This window comes from Leptopilina heterotoma, unplaced genomic scaffold, assembly GCF_015476425.1.
Source record: "Leptopilina heterotoma isolate Lh14 unplaced genomic scaffold, ASM1547642v1 Lhet_51, whole genome shotgun sequence".
NCBI classification, from domain to species: domain Eukaryota; kingdom Metazoa; phylum Arthropoda; class Insecta; order Hymenoptera; family Figitidae; genus Leptopilina; species Leptopilina heterotoma.
The window spans coordinates 1,404,992-1,430,616 of NW_025111110.1; the positions used below are offsets into that span (position 1 = coordinate 1,404,992).

Genomic DNA, 25,625 nt, shown 5'->3' on the forward strand with positions numbered 1-25,625 from the left:
TGTCTTACATTTTAAACATTTTCTCTCATATAAGGTGAAAATAAAATTTAAAAAAGAAAAAGAGAATGAAACGTATATAAAGTACCGAAAATTTCTGCTATTTTTCTTTTCCTGAAAAGATTATGCTTTAATAAAAATATCTTTAATTTTATTATTTAACCACTAATTTAAATTAATATTAAATATTAATCATTAATTATGTTTATTGTTTAATCGCTATTTTAAATTAACATTAAATATATATTAGTGAAGCTTCACAAACTAAAATTAATATAAAATATTAATTATTATATTAAATATGTACTAGCAACAATTCTTCTTACTGCCTTTTTTAAATAAAATTAGCAAATATTTTAAAAATAATAGAATTTAAAAATTTTCTAATTAAAATTTTTGTTAAAAACACTAAAAAAAATTCAATTTTGGAGAAATTACAAATAATTGCAGAAATTCAATTATTTAAAAAAATAATATAAAATTCAACTATGTTCAAAATTTGAAAAAAATTCTCGTAAAAATCCCAATTATCTTTATAAATAACATAATTCTTCTTCAAAGTTCAATATTATTTTACTAAATGTCAAAAAATTTCTTGTCCTAATTTCAATTATTTTCAAAAATAAAATGCATTTTTCTAATTTCAATGATTTTCAATATCTACTATTTTTATAAAATTTCCCAAAACCAATTCAATTATTTAAAATTTTTTTAATAAAATTGTATGCAAACATTTAATTATTTTCATAAATAATAAAAATTTCACAGGAATTTAATTATTTTTATAAATAATAAAATTTTTTAAGGAATTCAATTATTTTCATAAAAATAAAAATAAAAATAAAATTGTATTAATATTGTATTAATTGTATAATAAAATTGTATTAAAAATAATTGAAATTCTGCAATGAGTTTTAATATTTATTAAATATTAAAAGCTTTATGAAAATAATTGAATATATTACGAAGAAATTTTTAAAAATAAAATTATAATTACGGTAACTAACTTCCCTTGATTATTTTCGAAAAATTTAAATAAAATTCTTTAAAAGAATTTAATTATTTTTAATAGAATGTAAAGAAATTTCAATTGTTTCAAAAATTTTCAAAAATTCAAAAATTCAAATTAAAAAATTCAATTATCTTGAAATAATAGAATTGAAAAATTTCAAAGTGAGAAAATTAAAATCTGTTGAAGTGAAAATGAAAATTTATCAAAGTGACAGTGAAAATGAAAATAAAAATCTACGAGAGTGAAAGTGAAAATGAAAGTGAAAAAGAAAGTCAAAATGAAATTACGTAATCGACTTCCTGATTTTTCTATTTCTTATATATATTTAAGTTCTTTTCTTTTTTCCCTCTTTTTTACTTTTTATTAATATTTCTTTCTCTTCTCTTTCTTTTCTATTTCTCAATTCTATTTTTATTCTTATTTCTATTTCTTATTACTATTTTTTCAATTTTTTGTCTTTTTCTTGTTTTTCTATTTCTTAAATACATTCTTTTCTTTTTTTTTCTTTTCTAGGTTTCTCATTTCTATTTTCATTCTTATTTCTATTTTTTATTAAAATTTTTTTATTTTCTTTCTTTCTTCTATTTTTCAATTTTTTCATTTCTTATTTATTTTCTTTCCTCTGTGTTTTCTGTTTCTAATTTATTAATTTTTTTATTTCTTAACCTTTTTTATATTTCTTTTTCTTATTTATACATTTTTTAATTTCTTTCTATTTTTTTTTTGTATTTTATATACTATTTTTCATATTTCTATTTCTTATTTATATTTTTTTTTCGTTTATTCCATTTCTTATTTATATTTTTTTCACTTTTCCCAATTATTTCCTAAACTTCTCGAAAAGTAATCTATTTTTTTCAGCATCAAATTCCGAATAACTATAAAAAAAAAATTCACCCCGAAATTAAAATGTCTCGCATGATAGAGTGCAATAACATTCCTCACATTATCAACAAAAAAAAAAAAAGAAAAAAAAACAAAACAAAATTTGAATAACTCCCGGAAAGGTGCGCCGGCGCATCGGAAATATCCGGTTTGGCTCGCAATTCGATTGTACGCACTCTATTCATATATGCCAATCGCATTTTACAGAGGGAATCGAACAAGCTTATTTGAAACAGAGAAAATTGTCCACAATTTATTTTTCCAATATCACCTCTATTCCATTAAATAACAATTATACCTAATTTTACACAATAGATTTATTATAAACATTGATATTTTTTTTTTAACATAAAAAATGTCCATTGAATGGATTTATTATCTAGAAAATATATGTACAACAACTTCCTCTCATCTCAACTATCTGAAACGTATTGATCGCGCTTAAAGCAGCTGGAGTTGGCCGACAGTAGCGTCGGGGCGGTCTTGGGGAAAACACACGTGTTACACGCTCGCGAGAATGGAAACAACACAACTCCTAGGGGAAGTTTCCCTCGATCGAGCAAGAGTGACGTGAAAATAAAAGCGCGGAGAGAGGGAAGAATGGAAACAAATGTATATTTCAAACCTCAATATCAAAAAAAGAGAGGTGCACACCATATAAATTGCTATCACTTAAAATGAAATTTATTCTGAACATAAAAAATATTATTATCACAGAGAGAAAGTGAGAGAGAGAGGGGGAAAGAGATTTTGGAAATATTTTTTTCCCTATGAACAGTATAAACATTGAAATTCTAATAAAGCAAAAACAGTCGTAAGTTTTTTAATTTTTGGCTTGTAATAGTAGAAAAAATTTATTGTACGTTTTTCTGACAAGTAACGAGTTTTAATTGTTTCTTTGTGACTTATTTTTTTAAGTATATTTACTTATTATTTATTATTATTATTATTATTATTATTATTATTATTATTATTATTATTATTATTATTATTATTATTATTATTATTATTATTATTATTATTATTATTATTATTATTATTATTATTATTATTATTATTATTATTATTATTATTATTATTACTATTATTATTACTAGTATTTTTATTACTATTATTCTTACTGTTATTATTATCATCATTATTATCATTCTTATTTTGTGATTTTTGTCTTTTGTTTTTTTTAAATATCATTATTATTATTACTATCATTATTATCATTATTATTTATTTGTTTACTCTTTCTATTTGTATCCATTTATTCTTACTTTTTGAATTAATATTTTTTACTTTTTGTCTTCATTTTTTTATTTTTCCATTTTTCTATTTATTAATTATTTTTATAAAATGTCAACAAAAATTCTTGTCCTAATTCCAATTTTTTCAAAAATTTTTCTTAATTCAATGATTTTTAATATTCTACTATTTTAATAAAATTTCTCAAAAGAATTCATTTATTTAAAAACAATTTTTGCCAAAGTTCTAAACGAATATTTAATTATCTTCTAAAATAATGAAAATTTCACAGGAATTTAATTATTAAAAATAGAATTTGCAAACATTTTTTCGAAAAAAACTAATTTTGTAAACTTTTTTTTTTATAAAATTCTTCGCAATAACTCAATTATTTTCATAAATAATAAAACTCATTGCAAAATTTCAATTATTTTTAATTTAATAAAATTTTAATCAAATTCTTCAAAAAATGTAATTATTAATAAAATTTTTATTAAAATTTGTCGAAAAAGTTCAATTATTTAAAAATTTGTTGATCAAATTCTATATAATTATTTACATTTGTATTTAAATAATTAAATTCTCCTAGAATTTTCTAATAAAAATTGATTTAAAAATTAATTTCATATAAAGTTTTAGATTTCAGTTTGGAGAAGTTACTAATAATTGCAATTTTTAAGAAATAATTGAATTTTGTAAAGGTTTCAAATTAAAATCTTTGAAAATTTGAATTTTTCATACTTTTAATTAAAAATTCTATGAAACTATTTTTTTTTTCAAAAAGGTTAATCGCAATTTTTTAAAATTATTTTAAGCTTTTATTTTCTAATGTATATTTAATTGAAGAATTTGCGAATAATCAAAATTTCGAAGAAATTAATTGTAAACAAATGAATTTGAAAATTCTCAAAAGAACTTTATCATAAATTATTAGAATTTGTTTTTAAATTTTAGAAAATAATAATTCAAAAGAAAAATTTATGGTCAGGGAAAAAGTCAAAATTTTGTCTGGAAATCAAGGAAAGGTCAGGGAAAAAAAATTAAATTTTGGTGGCAACCCTGACACTATTTATTATTTTTCGTTTTTACTTTTTATTTTGCGTCTTTATTTTTAACTTTTTGTCCTACTTTTTTTTTATTCGTATTTTTTTATTTTATTCTTATTTTTTTTTATTTTTTGCCCCTATTTTTATTTTTTGTCTATATTTTTTATTCTTAGCTTGTATTTTTTTTTATTTTTTGTTTATATTTTAAATTATTTGTCTGAATTTTTTATTTTTGTCCTCATTTTCTATTATTCTTTGGAATTTGTTTATTTTTTATTTGTTATTTTTTATTTTTTGTTTGCATTTTTTCTATTCTGTTTCTATTTTTTTTTATTCGTCACCATTTTTTTATTTTTAACCCTATTTTCTATATTCTTCGTCAGAATTTTTTTTTCTGTTCCTGTTCTTTTTTATTTTTCGTCTCCATTTTTCATTTTTTTTTTGTCTGTATTTTCTATTCTTCCTTTGAATTTTTTTTTGTTTTTTTCCTAAATTTTTTATTTTTCGTCTCCATTTTTCATTTTTTATCTGTATTTTTTATTCTTCGTCTCTATTTTTTGCACTTTGCCCCAATTTCTTACATTTTATCCTTATTTTTAATTTTTTATTTCCGTTTTTTTATTTTTTTGTTCTAATTTTTTAAATTTTGTTTACCTATGTTTTAGAACATTTTTTTCAATTCTTTTAGTAACTTAAAAATTTTTTAAATTTATCAAAACTGATTTTATAAAAAAAAAAAGAAAAAATTTACTATTACCTATCATGAAAAATATTATCAAAAGAACAATACTTCCATATTTTTATACACAAAAAATAAAATATTTTTTTCATAAAAAAAATTTTTTATAAAAATAAAATTCTACATTAACTCCAATAAAACTTTAATAAATTTGAGAAATGCCATAAGTTTAAAAGAAAGAAAGAAAATGGAAATATAAAAATTTTCCGAAGAAGAATTGCGAATGAATTACAGAAAACGAGGACAATACGTAAAAGTAAAGTGACGCAGTAATGGCGGGAAAAATAATTCTTTTTACAATTCAAAGCGTATAAAAATTCTCGTCAAGTGGATATTTTATGGATTCAGAGGATGAAAATAGTTGTTACATTAAAAATACAGAAATGAACGGACTGTTAAGGCAATAAAAAATAATAGTAATAATAGTCATTTCTATATATATATATATATATACACTTTTTTTTATATCTATAGAGAAAAATTTGAAATTGAAGGCTAAAAAGGAATGTAAAATGTGTAATAAAAGTATAAAAACAGTTGTGAACCTAAATTAAAATGACAATAACCAAAAGAAAAATGAGAATCATTCAAAATATTTCAATAATTATGCAAACTAAATACATACATACAATCTATATTTTTTACTATGACACGAAATTGTGCTCGTCTTAAAAAAAATATCGAGATACTTTATGAATATTGCGCCATCGATTATGGTGCCATCTGAATGAGAGAGACGAAACTATTTGATTCAAAGAAGAATTTTTCTCTAAAAAGCATAAATTTTTGTTAAATAACGTGTATTGAGATTACGTGAACGAATTGGAATTAAAAATTATGTAAAGGAGGTTGATATTTGGAATTTTTTTTTTTTTTTGAATTCTTTTAGGAAACAATTTTTAATGCAGTTATTAAGTTTTAATAGAGAAAATGGTATTACAATAAATTCAAGGAAATTTTTTTTGCATAAATATTATTATGGTGTAAAATCAGTTTTTATTGTTTTTATACTATAGAGACTTGTAGTTTTACTAGTACTTAGCAATTTTAATGCAACAATTAGCATTTTCACTGAGAGTATTATTAACAATAATAATTTTCAATTAGAAAAATTAATATTTTCACTGATTATTATTTTCTATTGTTTAATAGAAGTAGTTTACCAATTTTCAATTTTAATTTTTAATTTTAATTTCCAATTTTAATTTTCAATTTTATTTTCCAATTTTATTTTGACTAATTAATATTATTTTTTTATAGTTTAATAGTATTTTACCAATTAGATATTTGTATTGTTAATGGTATTTTTACTAATTATTTTTCCCGTTCCAATATTGTCACTAATAATTATTTTTTGTTTTTTTTTATTTACACTAATTATCACTTTTTGTCGCTTTTACTATTTTTACTAAATTTATTATTAATATCAATTTTCCCTACATATTATTTTTAATGAAAACAATTTTCCTTTGTATTTTTATTTTCATTAATTATTATTTGTTATTCTTTTTATTATTTTATCCCATAATTATTCTTTATTGTTGATAGTACTTGCACTATTTTTTTTTACTAACTATTATTTTTTAATCGATTTTTATTAATACTATTTTCCTAATTATTAGTTATTTGTTGTTAATATCATCTTCACTATTTACTATCTTTTATTGTTATTACAATTTTCAGTGTTATTTTTTACTAACTATTATTTTTTATTAATATTTTTTTCCTTAATTATTAATTTTTTGTTGTAAATATTATCTTCACTATTACTTTATAATCATTAATGTTATTTTCCATAATTATTACTTTTTATTAATAGTATTTTTCCTACTTACTATTTTTTATGGTTAATAATAATTTCTCTAATTATTATTTGTTTATTGCTACTTTTGTCACTAATTAGTAATTACTAATTACATATTACATTTTATTTTTAAAAAAATTTCCACTAATTATTATTTTGCATTGTCAGTACTATTTGCACTAATTATTATTGACAATTGTTATAATAATTAAACCGTTTGCTAAACTAATAATTTTCGTCCAGCAATTATTTTTTTAGTAATAATTTATTTTTTAAAATAAAGTTTCAATTTAAATTTAATAATACCTAATAATAATATAATTAGTATTTTTTGTATAATTTAAAAAAATGCTTTTGGAGTAAAATCAAGTCATGTTGTTTAAAACTGTTTTAAAAAGTAATAATAATGTATTTTTTTTAAACAATAGTTCATTTTTTCCAACAATTTTAATTTTTTTGTCATAATTTTGGGAAAATTCTGAAATGATTTATAATTCCAATTATTATTAATAAATAAAAAAAACATTTAAAAATAGAAATAATTCTAACTAATATTTGTACAATTTAAATCGATCTAATTTAATTTATTTTAATTTGATAATTACTATTTTGAAATGAATTTTATTAATTAAAAATTGAGAAGAAATTGATATAGAAAACTATCATTATTTGTACGTGGCATATGTAGAAAGTGAGTTTTTCCGTAAAAATAGTAAAGTAAATTCTGTAATATCATGTGAGTTGAGTGTACACACATTACATAATTGACCGGCATCAACACACAGGCCACGCGTCCGGCATATGTGACATATGTGTACCTTAGCATGCCATTATTCAGATCTGCTTTCAGTGCAATATAATCAGCTCAGAAAGATTGACACAGTGTGCTCATTTGATTATACAATTTCAACACACTTATACACGAGAAAACTTTTCATCTAATCATTTTTTTTTTTTTTTTGATTTTCTCAATAATAACAAAAACGATTTTTTTTAAATTTAACATATCTTTCTATTTTGTCAAAAGTAGAATGTAAATTAAGAAATTAATTTTTCTCGATTCACAAAAAAAATTGGTTTTTGAATATAAATTTTATAATTAACAAAAATTTTTTTAATTACCAACTAATAATTATAGAGAAAATGGTAATAGAAAATAATGATTAGTGAAAGTAGCATTAACAGTGAAATTATTATTAATAAAGAATAATAATTAGTAGAAATAGTGTAAACAATGAAAATATTTTCAATTATATAATTCAAATTATTAAAAAATAAATAAATGTAAATATTATAAATAATATATTTCTCTAATTTAAAATTAACAATATAGTTGAAATTATTTTTAATTATACTTAAAAATATAATTAAAATTCTGAATATATTTTCAATTATGACAAAAAATATCTCTTTTTTGAAGAAAAATAAAGAATATATTAAAAAATATTCTTCTGGGAATATTTTTTTTTAAATCAATTAACGTCTAAATACTATACGACTTGAAATGAAAAAAATATTTTTCCCCCACTTTTTTTTTGGTTACTTGACAAAAAATATTTCCGGCGCATTATAAATACGTTTGAAAGTGTATAGTTTATTTTCGGTTTATTTTCAACGACTGTTGTCTAAAAGACAGTACAGAATATACCTATATAAAAAATAAATTTGTGACGATGATACAATTGTCGCTTTTATATTCTGATACGATTAAAAAGCACGTTTTAATTAGTCACGTGATTATTTATTTAAAAGTGCCTCTCGTATCTGATTATTTTTCATGTATTTTGTTCAGTGTGAATTTCAATTTTTAAGTGTTTGCACACCAGACGATCTCTTTTTTTATTAATTTTCCAATATTTAATAAACTGCGCGTATTAATTGAAATTAAAAAAAAAAAATTTAATTTAAAAATGTTCTTGTAATTTTCTACTTTTTCAATTTAATTTGAAAATTGTTTTATAATTGTTTTTTAATTCAATTTGAAAATATTTTCTGTAATTTTTTCGGTATTTAATTAAAATCTTCGCTTTGCAAATTTGTATATTTAATTAAAAACTGTGATCTAAATTTTGTCTAATGAAAACTTTGTTCTATAATTGTTTTTTAATTTTTTATTCAACTAAAAATTTTGGCTGATAATTTTTTTATTCAATTTGAAACTTTTGTTTTGGAATTTTTTCTAATTCAATTTGAAAATTTTCTCCCAATATTTTTTGTATTTAATTAAAAATCCCGTTCTGTAATATTTAGAATTGGAAAAAAAAAATTTTAAACATATTTCAATTAAAACTTAAAACAGTTTCAATCAATTTGCATGAATTAAAATTTTGAATCCAATCAATTTTTTTTTCAAAAACGAATTAATTTATTAATAAGTAGAAATTAATATTTTCATTATAAATTTAAAATTCATTTATTTAAATATTGAAATTATTTACTAGTTGCAGTTTAAAAATTTAAAGATTGATTTTTCATTTAATGGCTCTCACATTCAGAAAAGTTTATAAATTTATCATTTTCGATTAATATAAATTTTACCGTTGACCACGATTTGTTTATTGGCATTATTATTTTTGTGTGAAGGTATTTTACGAAAATGTGCGATTACATACTTCGAAGTGCTGTGCGGTGATTATAACGGAAATGAAAAATATATGAAATATACACGATGACTGAAAGTACATTGGCTCTGTTTAAGTTCCGTTAATCAGTTCAATTGAATAACGCATTAATACGTCCGAGGGGGTCATCGTTTGGGGTTAATCGCGATGTCTACGCCAGACATGATGAACACAATCGACGAGGCTGAGAATGCTTGGCGTAAGTAAAATCTACTCCAAAAAATAAAAAAAATAAATAAATAAAAATAATTTCCAAAAAAAATTCCCTTTAAATTAAATCAACTCTTTAATTAAATCTACTCCAAACAATCCCCCCAAAAGAAATTAATTTTCAAAAATTTTTCTTTTAAATTAAATCCAAAAAATCCCCCAAAGAAAAATTTAATTTCAAAAACCTTTTTTTTTAAATCAAACACAAATTGTTTTTAAATAAAAAAATCATTTTTTTGGAAATCAAATACAAATTTTTTTAAAATAAAAAAATGAATTTTTATTAAACAAATTAAAAAATATATTCTTATTAAAAAACTAAAGAATATTTGTAAAAAAAAACCTAAAAAAATAAATTGTAAACTAATAATAAAAAGCATTCAAAAATATTCAAACAATAAAAAAGAGCAGGCTGCTGCTTTAGACTATTTCTATTTTTCTTTCCAAAATAAAAACAGTTTTGAAAATTAATTAAACAGTAAAAAGTATTTTAAAAAATTTAAAAAAGTCTTGTTTTTTAGGTCCCACTTCAACCCAAAAAAACATAAAAATAAAAATACATAAATATAAAAGAAAATATTTTTTTCAAAATAAAAATATTTTTAAAATTAAATTAATAGTAAAAAGTATTAAAAAAATATTCAAAAAATAAAAAAAATGACAGTTCCACTTCAACCCAAAAAAACCTAAAAATGAAAATATATCAATTTAAAAAATACAAAAGAAAAATTTTTCTTTTTAAAATGAAAAAGGTTTGAAAAATAAATTAAATAGTAAAAAGTATTCAAAAATATTCAAAAATTAAAAAATGACACTTTTTAGGCTCCACTTCAACCCAAAAAAAACCTAAAAATGAAAATACATAAATTTTAAAAATACAAAAGAAAAAGTTTTCTTTTCAAAATAAAAATAGTTTGAAAAATAAATTAAATATTCAAAAATATTCAAAAATTAAAAAATGACACTTTTTAGGCTCCACTTTAACCCAAAAAAACCCCTAAAAAATACAAAAGAAAAATTTTTCTTTCTAAAATAAAAATAGGTTTTAAAAATAAATTAAATAGTAGAAAGTTCTAAAAAAAATTCACTTCAACCATTTCAACCCACTTTCAAAATAAAAATATTTTTGGAAATAAATTCATAGTAAGAAAATTTTTTTTTTTTAAAATAAAAATAGTTTGAAAAATAAATTAAATAGTAAAAAGTATTCAAAAGTATTCAAAAAATAAAAAAATGATAGTTTTTTAGGTTCCACTTCAACCCAAAAAAACCTAAAAATGAAAATATATCAATTTAAAAAATACAAAAGCAAAATTTTTCTTTTTAAAATAAAAACAGTTTGAAAAATAAATTAAATAGTAAAAAGTATTCAAAAATATTCAAAAATTAAAAAATGATATTTTAGGCTTCAACTGAAAAAGAACCCTAAAAAAGAGAAAAGAAAAATTTTTCTTTCCAAAACAAAAATATTGTGATTAAAAATAAATTAACTAAAAAGTACAAAAAAAATGTTAAAAATAAAAAAATGACATCTTTTTTAGGTTCCCCATTCAACCCAAGAAAAAGACAAAGGAAAATTTCTCTTCCCAAAAATAAAAATAGTTTCGAAAAACTTTAAATCAAATTTATTATTATCTCCGCGGGCGTTTCTTCAAAGATAAGACAAGAATTATGATCATGTAGATTACTTGCAAATATATTTCTGATTCTTTTGATAAGATCACAATATTGTCAGGAGATATATGGAAAAAAATTTTTCTCTCTTTATAAATGTCTTTAAAAGACATTTTTCATACGAATGACTCGTGAGTTTTTTTTTTCTCGTCTCTTCTCTTCTCTTCATTTTTTTTATATTGGAAATAAAAATATGTTTCGTTAACTTTGACATGGCCCCTTTAAAATTGAAACGTTATAATTGCCGTTAATTGAGGAGTTGTCACGAGAGAATAGTCAGAGAATCGATCAAAAGTGCAGTCTGCCATAAAAGGGGATGATATTCTAAAATCTACAGACCGTAACATTGTGTGCGAGTGTGTTTACTTTTGATCAAAAGTGATAGCGGTCCAGTGATCATAGTTTGAAATTGATTCACTTGCCAAAACAAGTTGTTCTTTTTTTTGTTTCTTTCCTCTCTGTCTCTCACTGTCTCTTTCTGCCTTTGTACAATAAGTCAGCAGGTGAAAATGATTGGAAAATTCAATTATTGGAGAATTAATTAAAGGAAAACGTTTAATATATATGTAGAATGGAAAGATAATTGGAAAAAAAGGAGAATCAAAAATCATAAATGTTTGAAATTACGCTAAATAAAAATTCGTTTAAAATAAAATTTCCTTTAAAAAAAAAAAAATGAGAATTAAATATAGAAAATTTCTTTCCTGATAATGAAAGTTCAGTGAAAGGGAAATTTGCTACAGAAAAAATTGCTGTTATAAAAAAAAATTCTGTTACTTATAGAAATTCTGTTCGATAAAATCAATAAGATAAAAAATTGTTACACAAAAATTCCGTTAAATAAAATTCATTGCGATGAGTTCGGCTACAATTTTAAACTAGATCAAGAAAATGATTTAAATCTTCCATAAAATTATTTTTATAGTAATTTTTTAAGGATAATATTCAATAATCACAATAGGAAATCGGTCACAAAATATTTTGACTCTTTTTGAATTTTTCGGGAGGTATTTAATAGTCAGAATATAAAGTAGTTCAGAAAATATTTTAAACCTTTTGAGTTTTTATTTCTCAATTTTTTATAGGTATTTAATGGTCAGAATATAAAATAGGTCAGAAAATATTTTAAACCTTTTTTGAATTTTTATTTCTCAATTTTTTCAGAGGAATTCAATGGTCATAATATAAAAACGGTCAGGAAATATTTTTACGCTTCTTGAATTTTTATTTTTCTTAAAAATTAATAGATTTCAAAATCCATCCGTAATTTTGTAAAAAAAAAATTTTTTTGTGTCCCTAAAAAAATTGCCAAATGAAAAAATTGATTTTTACTATTTTTCAATCATTTTTTTGAAAAACAAAAATTGTTTCTAGGTTAAAAATACTAAGAAAATACCACTGTTTATTCAATTTCTTTTATATATGGAAATTCATTTGCTTATTTTTCTAGCGAATTACAAAACATTTTTAAAAATAAAAAATATAAAAAACTTATAAAATTATGATTTGAAATTAGTTAGATAATAGATAAATAAACAAATGAAATTCCATATAAAAAAATCGAATAACAATGATATTTTTCATCATTTTCAACCTAAAACAATTTTTTTTTCAAAAAAATGCTTCAAAAATAGTAAAAATAAATTTTTTTATTTGTACATTTTTTCGTTTATACAAAAACACATTTTCTACAAAATTACAAATGGAATTAAAAAACCAATCAATTTTTAAGAAAAATTAAATTTCAAAAAGGGGCAAAATTTTGTATCATCGATTTTATTTTCTGACTGTTAAATTCCTCTCAAAAAATTACTATAAAAATAATTTTATGAAACATTTAACGGAGATTATAAAATTTACTCTGCAAATAACGATTTTAATTAGCAAAATTTACTATTTTCTGTGCTTTTATAATTTTTCTAATTTTTATAAAGAAATTTTTTTCGAAAATAGCAAAAGTTTATTCTGACAATAATAATTTTTAATAGTAAATTTTACTATTTTTGAACGAAATTTTACCAAATTCGAAGTAAATTTTCTAATTTTTATTGAAACTCACTTCGGATATTATAAAAGATTAAATAAACGATTCAGCAAATAACCTTTGTGATTTAAGCGCCTTTTTTTATCAATATAAAATTATAAACAATATATTTATTAATATAAATAACATTTTATTTATATGAATAAAAATAAATTTATAAAATTTATTATATTAATAGAAATTGTCTCAAAAAAAAAAAAATTCTGTATATTTTTGAAAATGAAAAATTTGAAATTACTTGAAAAGAAAAATGCTTTTTACAGATGAAATGTGGGAGTGTGAATTAAAATTTTCTAATACATATAAATAACATTATTTTGTAAAAATTTTCTCAAAAAAAAAAAAACTTCGGTATATTTTTGAAAATGAAAAATTTGAAATTACTTAAAAAAAATTCTTCTTACAGATGAGATGTTGGAGTGTGAATTAAAATTTATTAATACACATAAATAACATTATTTTGTGATATTGTCTCAAAAGAAAAAAAAAAAAAATCGGTATATTTTTGACAATGAAAAATTTGAAATTACTTAAAAGGAAAAATGCTTTTTACAGACGAGATGTTGGAGTGTGAAGCGGGATCGCTTTTGGGTCGTGTCGCCGACTTGGAGAAGCAGTCTTTGGCTCAAAGAGACGAGATTGTCTGTCTTCGAGCGACTTTGGCGGATGCTCTCAGGCGAATCGCTCAATTGGAGGGTCGTGAGAAGCGGGAGGATGACAGAAATGAAAGGAGAAACGAGAGAGGTCTCTCTTCGCCCTTGAGGAACGGACACGTTCCATTTAGAAGTGAGTGAAATTAAATTCATTGTGTGCAAAAATGAGACGTGCATACACTACAACAATTATTATTATCAACCATATCTCTACCCACTAACAATCTGTCTATTCAATATTTTTACTAAACTTCGAGCTCTAAACTCTTCACAATACACTCAAAGAAAGAAAATTCTTTATTTTCATCCACCTGAATGCAAAATAAAATCGAAATTTATGTTAAAGAAACTTACTCTAAAATAGACAATATTTACTAAAAAAAAAAATTATTTTTCTATTTTTGTCATTCGTGTAAAATGGGGTAAAAAAAATACTTTTATACTTTTTACGCTATAAAATCGAAATTTTTAATTTTTTTTTCAAATTTTCGGTTTTTTCCCGGTTTTTTTTCTCATCAAATTTAAATTTATTTGATTTCGAACATAAATAAATCTACAAATGACTTCTAAATTTTTTATTCCAGTTTTTATGAATAATTAAATTCTTTTGACAAGTTTCTTTAAATTTTTTGAAAATAATGTTTTTTTTAATAATTTTAATTAAAATTTTGAAAAATAATTAAATTAAACTAGCGCGGCTAACTTCTTACTGCCTTTTAAAACTAAAATTAGCAATTTTAAAAATAATAGAATTTAAAAATTTTCTAATTTAAATTTTTGTTGAAAACACTAAAAAAATTAAATTTTGGAAAAATTACAAATAATTGGAGAAATTCAATTATTTTCAAAAAAAATTTCAACTATGTTCAAAATTTAAAAAAAAATCTCGTAAAAATACCAATTATCTTTAAAAATAACAAAATTCTTCTCCAAAGTTTAATTATTTTCATAAAAGTCAAAAAAATTCTTGTCCTAATTTCAATTATTTTCTCAAAAATTTTTCTAATTTCAATTATTTTCTCAAAAATTTTTCTAATTTCAATTATTTTCAATATCTACTATTTTAATAAAATTTCCCAAAAAGAATTCAATTATTTAAAAAAAATTTTAATAAAATTGTATGCAAACATTTAATTATTTTCATAAATAATAAAAATTTCACAGGAATTCAATTATTTTTATAAAGAATAAAATTTTTTAAGGAATTGAATTATTTTCATAAAAAAGAATTTAAATTCTATAAAATAATAATTAAATTAAAATGATGAAAATAATTTTGATGAAGTTACATTAACAATATTCTTTTTCTTATAATATAAAATAATGATTTTATTTCTCGGTCATCTTTAATTTATTAGAAAACATGAAGAAATCGATCACTCCGAGTCTTCGACTCGGAGCAATCGATATCTTCATGTTTTAAAAAAATACTTTTATAAGTTGTGTAATTTAAAAAAGTTTTGAATTTGAAATTTTTGAATGTTTTAATTCCTGTGAAAAATCCTGTTCCAAAAATAAGATTAAAAATAGAAATTGTGCAAATATTTTTCTTCTTTTTCTAAAACAAAATAAATAATTTTGTTAAAAAAATTATGATTCATAAACAAAAATAATGCAAAATAAATAAATTTTCTATTTCTTTATCACAGTTTTTTATAACAATTTTCTAATTTTGTTTAGAAGTAGAGAACAAAAATCTGCATAATTTCAATTTGACAAAAAAATTCACAAGAATAATTAAATAATTGAATTCTTGACAAGAATTTGACAATTTATAAAACTAATTGAATTGTTTTGAAGAATTTTATCAGAATTGTTGAAAATAATTGAATTTTTATTAAAACTCTTGAAAATAATTGTATTTAAATAATACTTTTTGAAACAATTGTATTCTTTCAAGAAATTTTATTAAAATTGTAATAAAAATAACTGAATTCTATTGGAAAATTTTCTTATTTATGAAAATATTTTAATCTTGCGAAGAATTTTCTTATTTATGAAAATAATTGAATTTTTGCGAAGGATTTTACAATTCATAAAAATAATTGAATTCTTTCGAAGAATTTTATATGGAAAATTTGAAAATAATTACCTATTTTTTAAAAAGAATTTCATCAAAATTGTCGAAAATAATTGAATTTATATTAAAATTCTTGAAAATAATTGAATTTGAATATTTTTTAAGATAATTGTATCCTTTCGAGAAATTTTATTAAAATTGTGTTGAAAATAATTGAATTATTTTTTAGAATTTTATGGAAATTTATGAATATAATTGAATTCTTGTGAAGAATAGTTTTTAAAAATAATATTCAAAAGAATTTAGTAAATCTGAAGAATTTTGCTATTTATGGAAATAATTGAATTTTTGAGAAGAATTTTTTTACAGTTTCTAGAAATAATTGAAAAAATCTTATTTTTCAGAATTTTCATTAAAACTTTGCAAAAATTCAATTTTATTAAAAAATTTTAAGTGTGCATCTTCTTTTAAATTAACTAATAAATATTTTAATTATTAATCTTCGCAAAAAGAAACATGAATACATTAGAATGTGACTCTTTATAAAATTCAATATTATTAAATTAAAATACTTTAAAAATTCGATTTGTTTGAAGTTTTTAATGAAATATTTTATGTTCTTAATTTATAGTAATTTGTGGTTTTTTAATGTTTTTATTTAAAAACATTAGAGCAAATTTTTGTTAAAAACCAATTTAAAAACAATTTAACTTTATTTTCATCATTTTTTTTTTGTTTCAATTTTTTGTAATTTGTATTTTTTGATATTTTTATTCTAAATTCATTGTTTTTAATTTACTATTTTTTTTCTATAAATTCTATTGCTAAATTCTTGTTCTTCATTAAAATATTTTTGGATAAACTTCGTAAATTATTTCGTTACATCTATACCTAATTATAAAAATTATTTAGATTTTGAGCAGAAAAAATTGGAGACAGATTTTTTTAGACCAAATTAAAGCAAAATTTTATTAAAAACCACTTGTCGAAATGCATTCATTTTATTACTTTCCAACAAATTTCAAAAATAGTACAAAAAAAATTTTATTTTCTAAAAAACAAACATAAATTTAAACTTTAAAAAAATGACGGTTTAAATTTTCTATTACCTCTTAGCAAAGTAGAAAAAAGTAATTACCAAATTTCATATAAAACTATTTCCAGCCCATTTTTATAATACAGAGGAAGTGGTGCTAAAAAGGAAAACTTTTCATATTATATTTTTTAAACTTTGAAAAAAAAGTTGCATAAAAGTTGGAGTAAAAAAAAAGTTGTAGCTATTAACAAAGTTTAAAATTGGCAACTTAAAAACTCCACCAAAAAAAAAAAACTACTTACAAAAAATATTTAATTAAAGTGCATGAAAAAAATACGTTCTCATTTTCCTGAGAACAAAAAATAAAAAAATTGCTAAATGTCACACGCCTTCGGGACATGAGACAAAACGTATTTTACAGATAAATTGTAGGGTTTTATAATGTCATATATTATAAGAAAATATAATACATAATATCCACCCACACAATTTTCAAAATGACAGGATTTTAGTCCAAGATTTTAAATTACTTTTAAACAAGAAAGAAACTGTTGTGTTTTTTTTATTTCTCTTCTTGCAAAAATGATTTGTATGAATAAGCGAAATAGGTATTTAGATGACTTATTATCCTTTTGTTATTCTCGCGGTCATAATAAAAAGAAGTTGAAGGTTTTCCGCCATAGTTTCTTTTGTAAATTAGTTTTTATCTTTTATATTCTTTGCTCAAAAACTTTTACTCATTTAGTCTATTTTCATTTTACTGCATTTCCATTTTACATTGTATGAAAAATGCAGTCATTTACTTTTAAATTATTATAAAAGTTATTTATTAGTTTGTTATTTTCTATTAGTTCTTTATTTACTATTTCATATTTTTATATTTACTATTTACTATTTTTATTTTCTTCTATTATTACTTTTTTTATTTTTTACATTTGTTTATTTCTTAATATTCAGCTAATTAATTAATTAATTAATTAATTAATTAATTAATAATATTTATTGCATATCACAAGTTTGACTTAATTTAAAACAATTTTTAAATTAAAGTAAAATTAAATTTTCAAATGTAAATAATTGTCCGCCAATTTTTTTTAACCCTTTTGGAAAAAAAAGACCCCCGATTGACGTGAATAAATAAAAGGAAAGAAAAATTTGTTTACATTTTCGATGCTAATGAAGCTAAGTCAACTCTTTTCCAACAAGCATGCGTGTCAACGTCATTCACGTTTACAAAACATAAAAAAAAATAACAAAAATTTTTATCCTTGTTTTATGTGTGTCGTCCAAAGTGCATCTTATTATCGAGTCGCCAAAAATAATTCCTATGTTTATCTCATAACTATACAAGAGATGCATATGTGCAAAAAGAATATAAGTTATTCGCTACACATCACCTACAAAACAGTTTACAAACACTTCTCCAAGATTTTATTTTTAGATTTCAATTAAAATTTTTGCCTTCAAAAAAAAATCCACCAAATAAAAGTTATATCCATTTTTTATCAATTTTTATGTCAATAATTAAATGAGACCTTCTGAAAAGGTTACAGAGATTTCTTTGGGTTAAAAAAAATTTTTTTTTAGCTGAAAAAAAGTAAAAGGCCAGGAGGAAAGAAAAAAAATTCAAATGTCACTCGTTATAGTGGACTTAAATTAATTATACAGGAAAAAAAATTAATAATTTTTTATAATGAGGTAGAATTTTTTCTCTAAAGGAAAAAAAAATTTTTGATGAGAATACCGGTTTTTCGTATTTTGATATAAAGAAAAGGGAATGTAAAATATTCAATTTTCAGGTCATGTATCAAATACATGTAGAACAACGCCTCTAAAACTTGGTCACGATTTATGTCAGTTGACATTCTCCACATTCGCTATCGCGAAAAGTCACATAAAGGGTGTCTTAAAAGGAAATGATTCACACGCTCTTTGATTTATTTATTGCGTAGGGAAATTTTTCACGGTCTTTGCATACATATATATAGAAATTAATTTTCAAAGTATAGTAAAAACATTTTTAATGAATAAATTTTCTTTTCTGTAAAATTATTCCAACTTTTTTCTATTTCTTTTTCTAAATTTTAATCACTGGGGTAAAAAATAAATTATTTTCTCCCCTAAGGTAAGAAGATACTTTTTATTATATTTATTACAAAAAATTTTCTTCGTTATGAAAGAAATTTTATTTTTAAGAAATTTTATCTTTAAATTAAAATTTAAAAAATCTATTTTCAGTTTAAGATTAAAAAATTTATTTTCAATTTAAAATTTAATTTTACTCACTAATAAGTTATTTTATTCACTAGGACTAACAATGGTGAATTTACTCATTGAAGTATTGAAAAGTTACATTACTCACTAGGGTTGAAAAGGGTCATTTTAATTCCTGGAGTGGAGAAAAGTTATTTTACTCACTAGTGCAAAAAATGGAAAATTTACTCACTAGAGAGAAAGTTTATTTTTTGCCACCAAGGATTAAAAATGATAATTTTACTCCCTAGAGTTAGTAAGAAGTTATTTTATTTTACTCGCTAGGGCAAAATCGACAATTTTATTCACTGGGTTAGTAGAAAATAACATTACTCACTAGGGGGCGAAAACGGTAATTTTACTTCCTAGAGTACTAAAAATTTTTTTTACCCACTAGGACTAAAAATGGTAATTTTACTCACTAGGGAAAAAAAGTTACATTACACACTAGAGTTAAAATTTGCAATTTTACTCACTAGGGTCAATAATGGTAATTTACTTATTATTTATAGTAGTAGAAAATTATTTTACTAAATCCAAAAACACTAGAGTCAAAAATAGTAATTTATTTATTTTCTAAAGTTTTAGACAGTTATTTTATTAACTAGGGTCGGAAATGGTATTTTACAGAGGCTAAAAGTGATAATTTTATTCACTAGAGTCACTAATAGTGATTTATTTATTTCCTGCAGTGTTAAAAAGTTATTTTACTAGGGCAAAAAATGGTAATTTTACTCACTAGAGTCAAAAATGGTGATAGATTTATTTACTACAATTTTAGAAAGTTATTTTATTCACTAGGGTCAGAAAAAATATTTTATAAGGCCAAAAATGGTAATTTTACTCACTAGAGTCAAAAATGGTGATAAATTTATTTACTACAATTTTAGAAACTTATTTTACTAACTAGGGTCAGAAAAAATATTTTATAAGGCCAAAAATGGTAATTTTACTCACTAGGGACAGTAATGGTGATTTATTTTTTCCTAAAGTATAAGAAAGTTATTTTGCTGAACCCAAAAGTTGTAATGTTACTCACTAGGGTTCAAAATGGTAAATTACTACTATTAATTATTTTACTCAGACCGTAAATGGTAATTTTACTCACCAGGGTCAAAAATGGTAATTTATTTATTTGATAGAGTTTTTTAAAATAATTTTACTCACTAGTGTCAAAAATTAAAATTTATTTATTTCCTAGAGTTTTAGAAGGTTATTTCACGCACTCGGGTTAGAAAAGATATTTTACTCACTAGAAGCAGAAAGTTACTAAGGCAAAAAATGGTAATTTCACTCACTAGAGTCTAAAATAGTGATTTATTTATTTCCTAGAGTATTAGAAAATTATTTTACTAGGGAAAAATGATAATCTTATTCACAAGGGTTAAAAATGGTAATTTACTTATGTAGAATAGTAAAAAATAATTTTACTCACTAGAGAAGCAAAAAAGTTATTTTACTTAGGCCAAAAGTGGTAATTTTACTCACTAGGGTCAAAAATGGTGATTTTTTTACTTGCTAGAGGTTTAGAAAATTATTTTTCTCACTAGGGTCAGAAAAGACAGTTTTACTCTCTAAATTCGATCAAGCAAATATTGAAAAATAAGAATAATAAAAAATATCAACTCATTCCCTAAAAGAGAAGCATAAATAGAAATTCCCCTACCCTAATTTATTTCTCCACACGAAAATAATATTTCGCTTCATCATCAAACTTAATATCATTATCCAACATCAGTTTAATATTATCCATTAAAAGAAAACAAAAAATGAAAAAAAAAACTTTTCGAAATGAAAGCATGTTAGAAGGTTCGAATTACCTTGAATGAAACTTGGAATGTACCTGACGACTTGCGAATGGAAACCTCACGAGGTTAAATCCATTTGTGCTCGTGAAACTTGGCTGAAGGGGTTGGAAATTTGCGCACGCGATGAAGTTTTAAAACCATGCTAGTGCAAAACAAGAGCAAATTCAATTTCTCAGACAATTGGATTCGCACATCTGTTTATTACACTGATTCTGACATTACAAATATGAAACACGATTTTCGGGTATTAACTATAAACACATATGTATAGACACAAAAAGTTTTTGTAGTTTTTAGGTCAGGGTTAACTATATATACATACACTACCGGTGGTAATTGTGCGACCCCTACTTTTTTTTGATGACTATTCAATTTCTTTTAACTTGGAAAACATCAATAAACCTTTAAAAACTTGGAAAATATAATAAATAAAAATTTTTCCTCTTTATTTTCAATAAACGTATCTTTCTAAGAAATAACCTTTTTTTCAACGTTCATAGGTCATTTTAATCGTATATTTTTGTAGAATTGAGATTTTTTACAAGATTTTCTCTACATACATTTTTTTTTAGAAAATGCAAGTGATTTGCGTAAAAAAAAATTGGAAAAATTATAATTACTGTTAAGATGCTAAAAAGGTAATTAGTAAAATCTGTTATTTACAAAAAAAATGTTTAAACTTTGAATAAAGTTTTGAATTAAGTATATATTTGATTTTTAAAAATTATTTTTCAGTTGTAAAAGTACCTTTAAAATTTTCATAATTTTTTCTTTCAACTTTCGGCTCTTGCATTTTCTAAAGAAATGTATGTTAATAAAATCTTGTAAGAAATCTCAATTCTACAAAAATAATACGATTATAATGAGCCTACACTGAAAAAAATGTATTTGATTCAAATAACCGATTAATTGACTATCAATTAAATATTTACTTGAATCAAATAAAATTTATTGATGTCAATTAAATGGTATTTGAACCAATAATTTCAGTATTTGAAGCAAATATTAATTGAACCATTTAATTGACTCCAATAAATATTATTTGATTCAATTAACTATTTAATTCATTATAATCAATTAATCGATTATTTGAATCAAATAAAATTTTTTTTCAGTGTATGAACGTTGAAAAACGTTAATTTCTTTGGAAGATATAAAAAAATTAGTCGAATCATTGAAAATGGGGGGTTTTTTTAAATATCTTTCAAAAATTAATATTTTTTGTTATTAAGGTGTAATTTTTTTCAAAATTTTATACCTTTATTGAAAATAAAAAAGAAAACTTTTTAGTTATATTATATTTTCAAAGTTAAAAGATATTGAATAGTCATCAAAAAAGTAGGGGTCGCACAATTACCGCCGATAGTGTACTCATAAAAATCAATTTATTTAGACGCACGCATATAAAAATCGATTTTTCCCCCATACGAAATAAAAGTAATATTAAATTTATGTAATTTTCTCTTTGAAAGGTAACCAAAATTCAGTTCCTTTGAAGGACATAAGACTGCGACAAACGGCTTCACTTGGTTTGAGAAGTTCACCATCGTCTGGATCTGCTCACGACGTTAGAGACGCAAATTCAAGTCCTCGACGACCTGGAAATTATACCTCACCATCCCAACTTCCTCAGAGGTAAGAAATATTATTTTTTTTCTTATCTTAGGTCGAAAAGACAAAATTCCAGTTATTGGGGTAAAAAAATGTAATTTTTCACCCCAGAGAAATAATTACACAAATTTGCAATATTCGACTTTTTTATTTTTGATATTGGATTGGTTTCTAGTGTACTTTTTTTATTCTGAACACGGTTTCGGGTACAAAAATTGCTTAACGCGTTAGGATTTTGAGAAAAGTGGGGGTAAAGACCCAAAAAAACGAATTTTTCGGGGTTTTCAAGATATTTTTTTCTATAACTTGATTTTTAAGTTATTTTTGATATGGGAGTGGTTTCTAATGGATTTATGTTCCTGAGCACGATCCCGGTTTCCTAAAACGCAAATAACGTTCAAATTTTGAAAAAAGTGTGAAAAAAGTCCAAAAAACTTTTTTTTGGGGGTTTTAAAAAAAATTTTTTTTTTAACTTGATGTTTAAACTATTTTGATATGGGAGTCGTTTCCAATGTATTTTTGTTCGTTGAATACGATCCCTGGTCTCAAAATCGTCTAGAATGTCAGTTTTTTGAAAAAAGTGGGGTACAATCTCAGAAAAACGTATTTTTTGGAGTTTACAAGATATTTTTTCTCTTTGACTTGATTTTTAAGTTATTTTTGATATGGATTTCGAGAAGTTTGGATTCATATTAAAAATTGTTAATTTTTTTATAATAAAATTAAATTTCTGGGTCAATGAACTCTTGTTGAATAAAATTCCAAAAACCAGGGAATACAATTGTTTTGAATTTTTTTCTTTTTAGAAGATCCGTCCACTATCAATCAACAAATTCTCTACACTCTGACAGTCCGAGCAGTAGTAGCGTATCTCCGGTGCCATCACCCAGTCCTAGGGCTACGCCACTTCCTGCAGCAAGGTAAATATTTAACACTTGAAAAATAAAAAACCTTTTCTCTTCTCGCATGATACGAAAAGAAAAAAGAAAATTTCTTCTTTTGTCGTTGATTGAATGCCTGCCTAGAAAACGCATCCTTAAAGACTAGCATTTTTTTTTTAATGTTTGTTGCAATTTATTGTATACTTTCTTTGCATGAGTAAAAAAGTAATACGCATTTGATATCTTGCTAAAGACGAAGTTTTTTTTAAATACGAAATAAAATTGTTTCATTTTAATAAATTGCGGTTAAAGTAATCGTAAAGGAAAAAAAGAATCACAGTGAGAAAAAAATTCGGTTCCAATCAAATTCTGGCTACTGGGACTGAAATTTTTTCTCATCTCTAAATCTTAATCAGTTGGAATTTTAAATTTTTGAAGTATAAATTAGATAACTTTTAAATTAGATAAATTGAAATTAACTTTCGACTGTTTTAACTTTAAATTTTTTTAAAGTAAAATATCTTATTTTCAACTGATAAATTAGTAAATTTAAACTAATTTGAAAGCAAAAAGTCAGCCACTGCTTCGAATTGCAGTTAAAATTTTAACTCATTCAGAATTAGAGAGCTCACATAGTTTTTCTAAGGATATCAAATTGAGACAAAAAGAGTATCAAAATTTTTCGATGCAACGTTTTGATACTATAATAGTCTCAATTTTTGAGAATCTTAAAAAACCAGTGAGAATAAAGAAAAAAGTATAAAATAATAATAAAAAATAATAAAATAAAGAAAAAAATCAAATGAACAAAAAAAGTAGAAAAGAACGAAAAAAGAGAGAAGGAAAGTAAGTAAGAAAGTAAGAAAAATAAAGAAGAAAAAAAGAGCCAATGATAAAAAATCGAAACGAGTATCATGTAAAATCCTCAGCAGATCACCAATAACAAGAACAAATGGACCACCGCCTAGTAGTTTAAGAAGAGCAAAGAGATGGTCATCAACGGGCGATTTTACCCACTCCCCTCAATGTCCCGGAAATAACAGTCAACTTGCCAGTTCTAGGTAAGTCGAAATCCACTTTTTTGCCCCTCTCACATTGGGAGAGTTCACTCTCAATCTGTTTTAAATTATTTAGAGAGAAAGCTCCGAGAAATGATCTCTTTTAAGTGCAAAAAGGAAACAGTTCACGCCTCGCGGTATTCAAAAATTATTTTACTAGAAAAGCCCATTTTAGATTAGATATCCGCTTATCTAACCTATACATATATAAATAGGTACTTGTAATCTGTCACATTATAAACAAATTCCACGTTATTTGTACATGTGAAAGTTAAATGTTCAATGCTGTACAAGTAAACACTCTCTGAAGTTTAATTAGAACCCGTGTTCTTAATTTCAATTAATGACTTTTACTTTTGAATTAGATACATTTTTTTTAATTTACTACACTGAGAGAAAAATTGTTTTAAATCAAAAGCAGGTTTGCCACAAAAATTTAATTTCGTTTTTCCTTGTTTTCCAGACAAAACTTTAAATTTTTCCCTGACCAGAAAATAATATTCTAATTCAATCTAAAAATTATTAGATACTCAAAACAATTTTCTATGACATTTATTTACGAATTTTTTTAATTGTAAAAATATTCAAAAACATCAACAACTTCTTTTTTAAATAAATATTTAATCATTGTTACTTTTCCGTAGGAGTTAAGATTTTTAAAAATTTCAAATTCAAATCTTTCCAAATTCAATAACTTATAAGAATATTATTATAAAACATGAAGAAGTTGATCACTCCGAGTTTTTATAATAATTAAAAATAACCCAGTGAATTAATTATAAAATAAAGTAAATTCTACGCAGAATTATTAATTAAAAGTACAAAAAATTCTGATTTTCAAAGATTTGAATTCGAAACCTTTTCAAAATTTAATTATTTCTAAATATTTCCCCCTAATGCTTTTAATATTTAATTATTATCTAAAATTTTATCTGAAATTATTCACTTTTAAATCAATTTTTATTAGAAAATAAATAATTTATTCAATAATTCAATGTTTCTTAAAATTTAATTTTTACAAAGAATTTTATTAACAACTT

The 25,625-nt window shown here is 22.2% G+C and overlaps 1 protein-coding gene across 11 annotated transcripts in view; it reads left to right on the forward strand.

Annotated features, from left to right (window-relative positions):
• The first annotated feature begins 2,351 nt into the window (after positions 1 to 2,351).
• Positions 2,352 to 25,625, forward strand: part of LOC122507749 (echinoderm microtubule-associated protein-like 2) — a 45,004-nt gene continuing 21,730 nt past the window's right edge. For 2 of the 11 annotated variants that reach the window (XM_043620615.1, XM_043620622.1), the window contains exons 1-6: positions 2,367 to 2,540; positions 9,300 to 9,536; positions 13,821 to 14,051; positions 22,508 to 22,670; positions 23,453 to 23,566; positions 24,457 to 24,588. In XM_043620615.1, the coding sequence (XP_043476550.1) occupies positions 9,485 to 9,536; positions 13,821 to 14,051; positions 22,508 to 22,670; positions 23,453 to 23,566; positions 24,457 to 24,588 (692 nt within the window). In that variant the 5' untranslated portion in view covers positions 2,367 to 2,540; positions 9,300 to 9,484. Of the gene's footprint in view, positions 2,541 to 2,581; positions 2,709 to 9,299; positions 9,537 to 13,820; positions 14,052 to 22,507; positions 22,671 to 23,452; positions 23,567 to 24,456; positions 24,589 to 25,625 lie in introns of those variants that run through there. The other 9 variants (XM_043620617.1, XM_043620619.1, XM_043620618.1 and 6 more) reach the window with 9 other exon arrangements.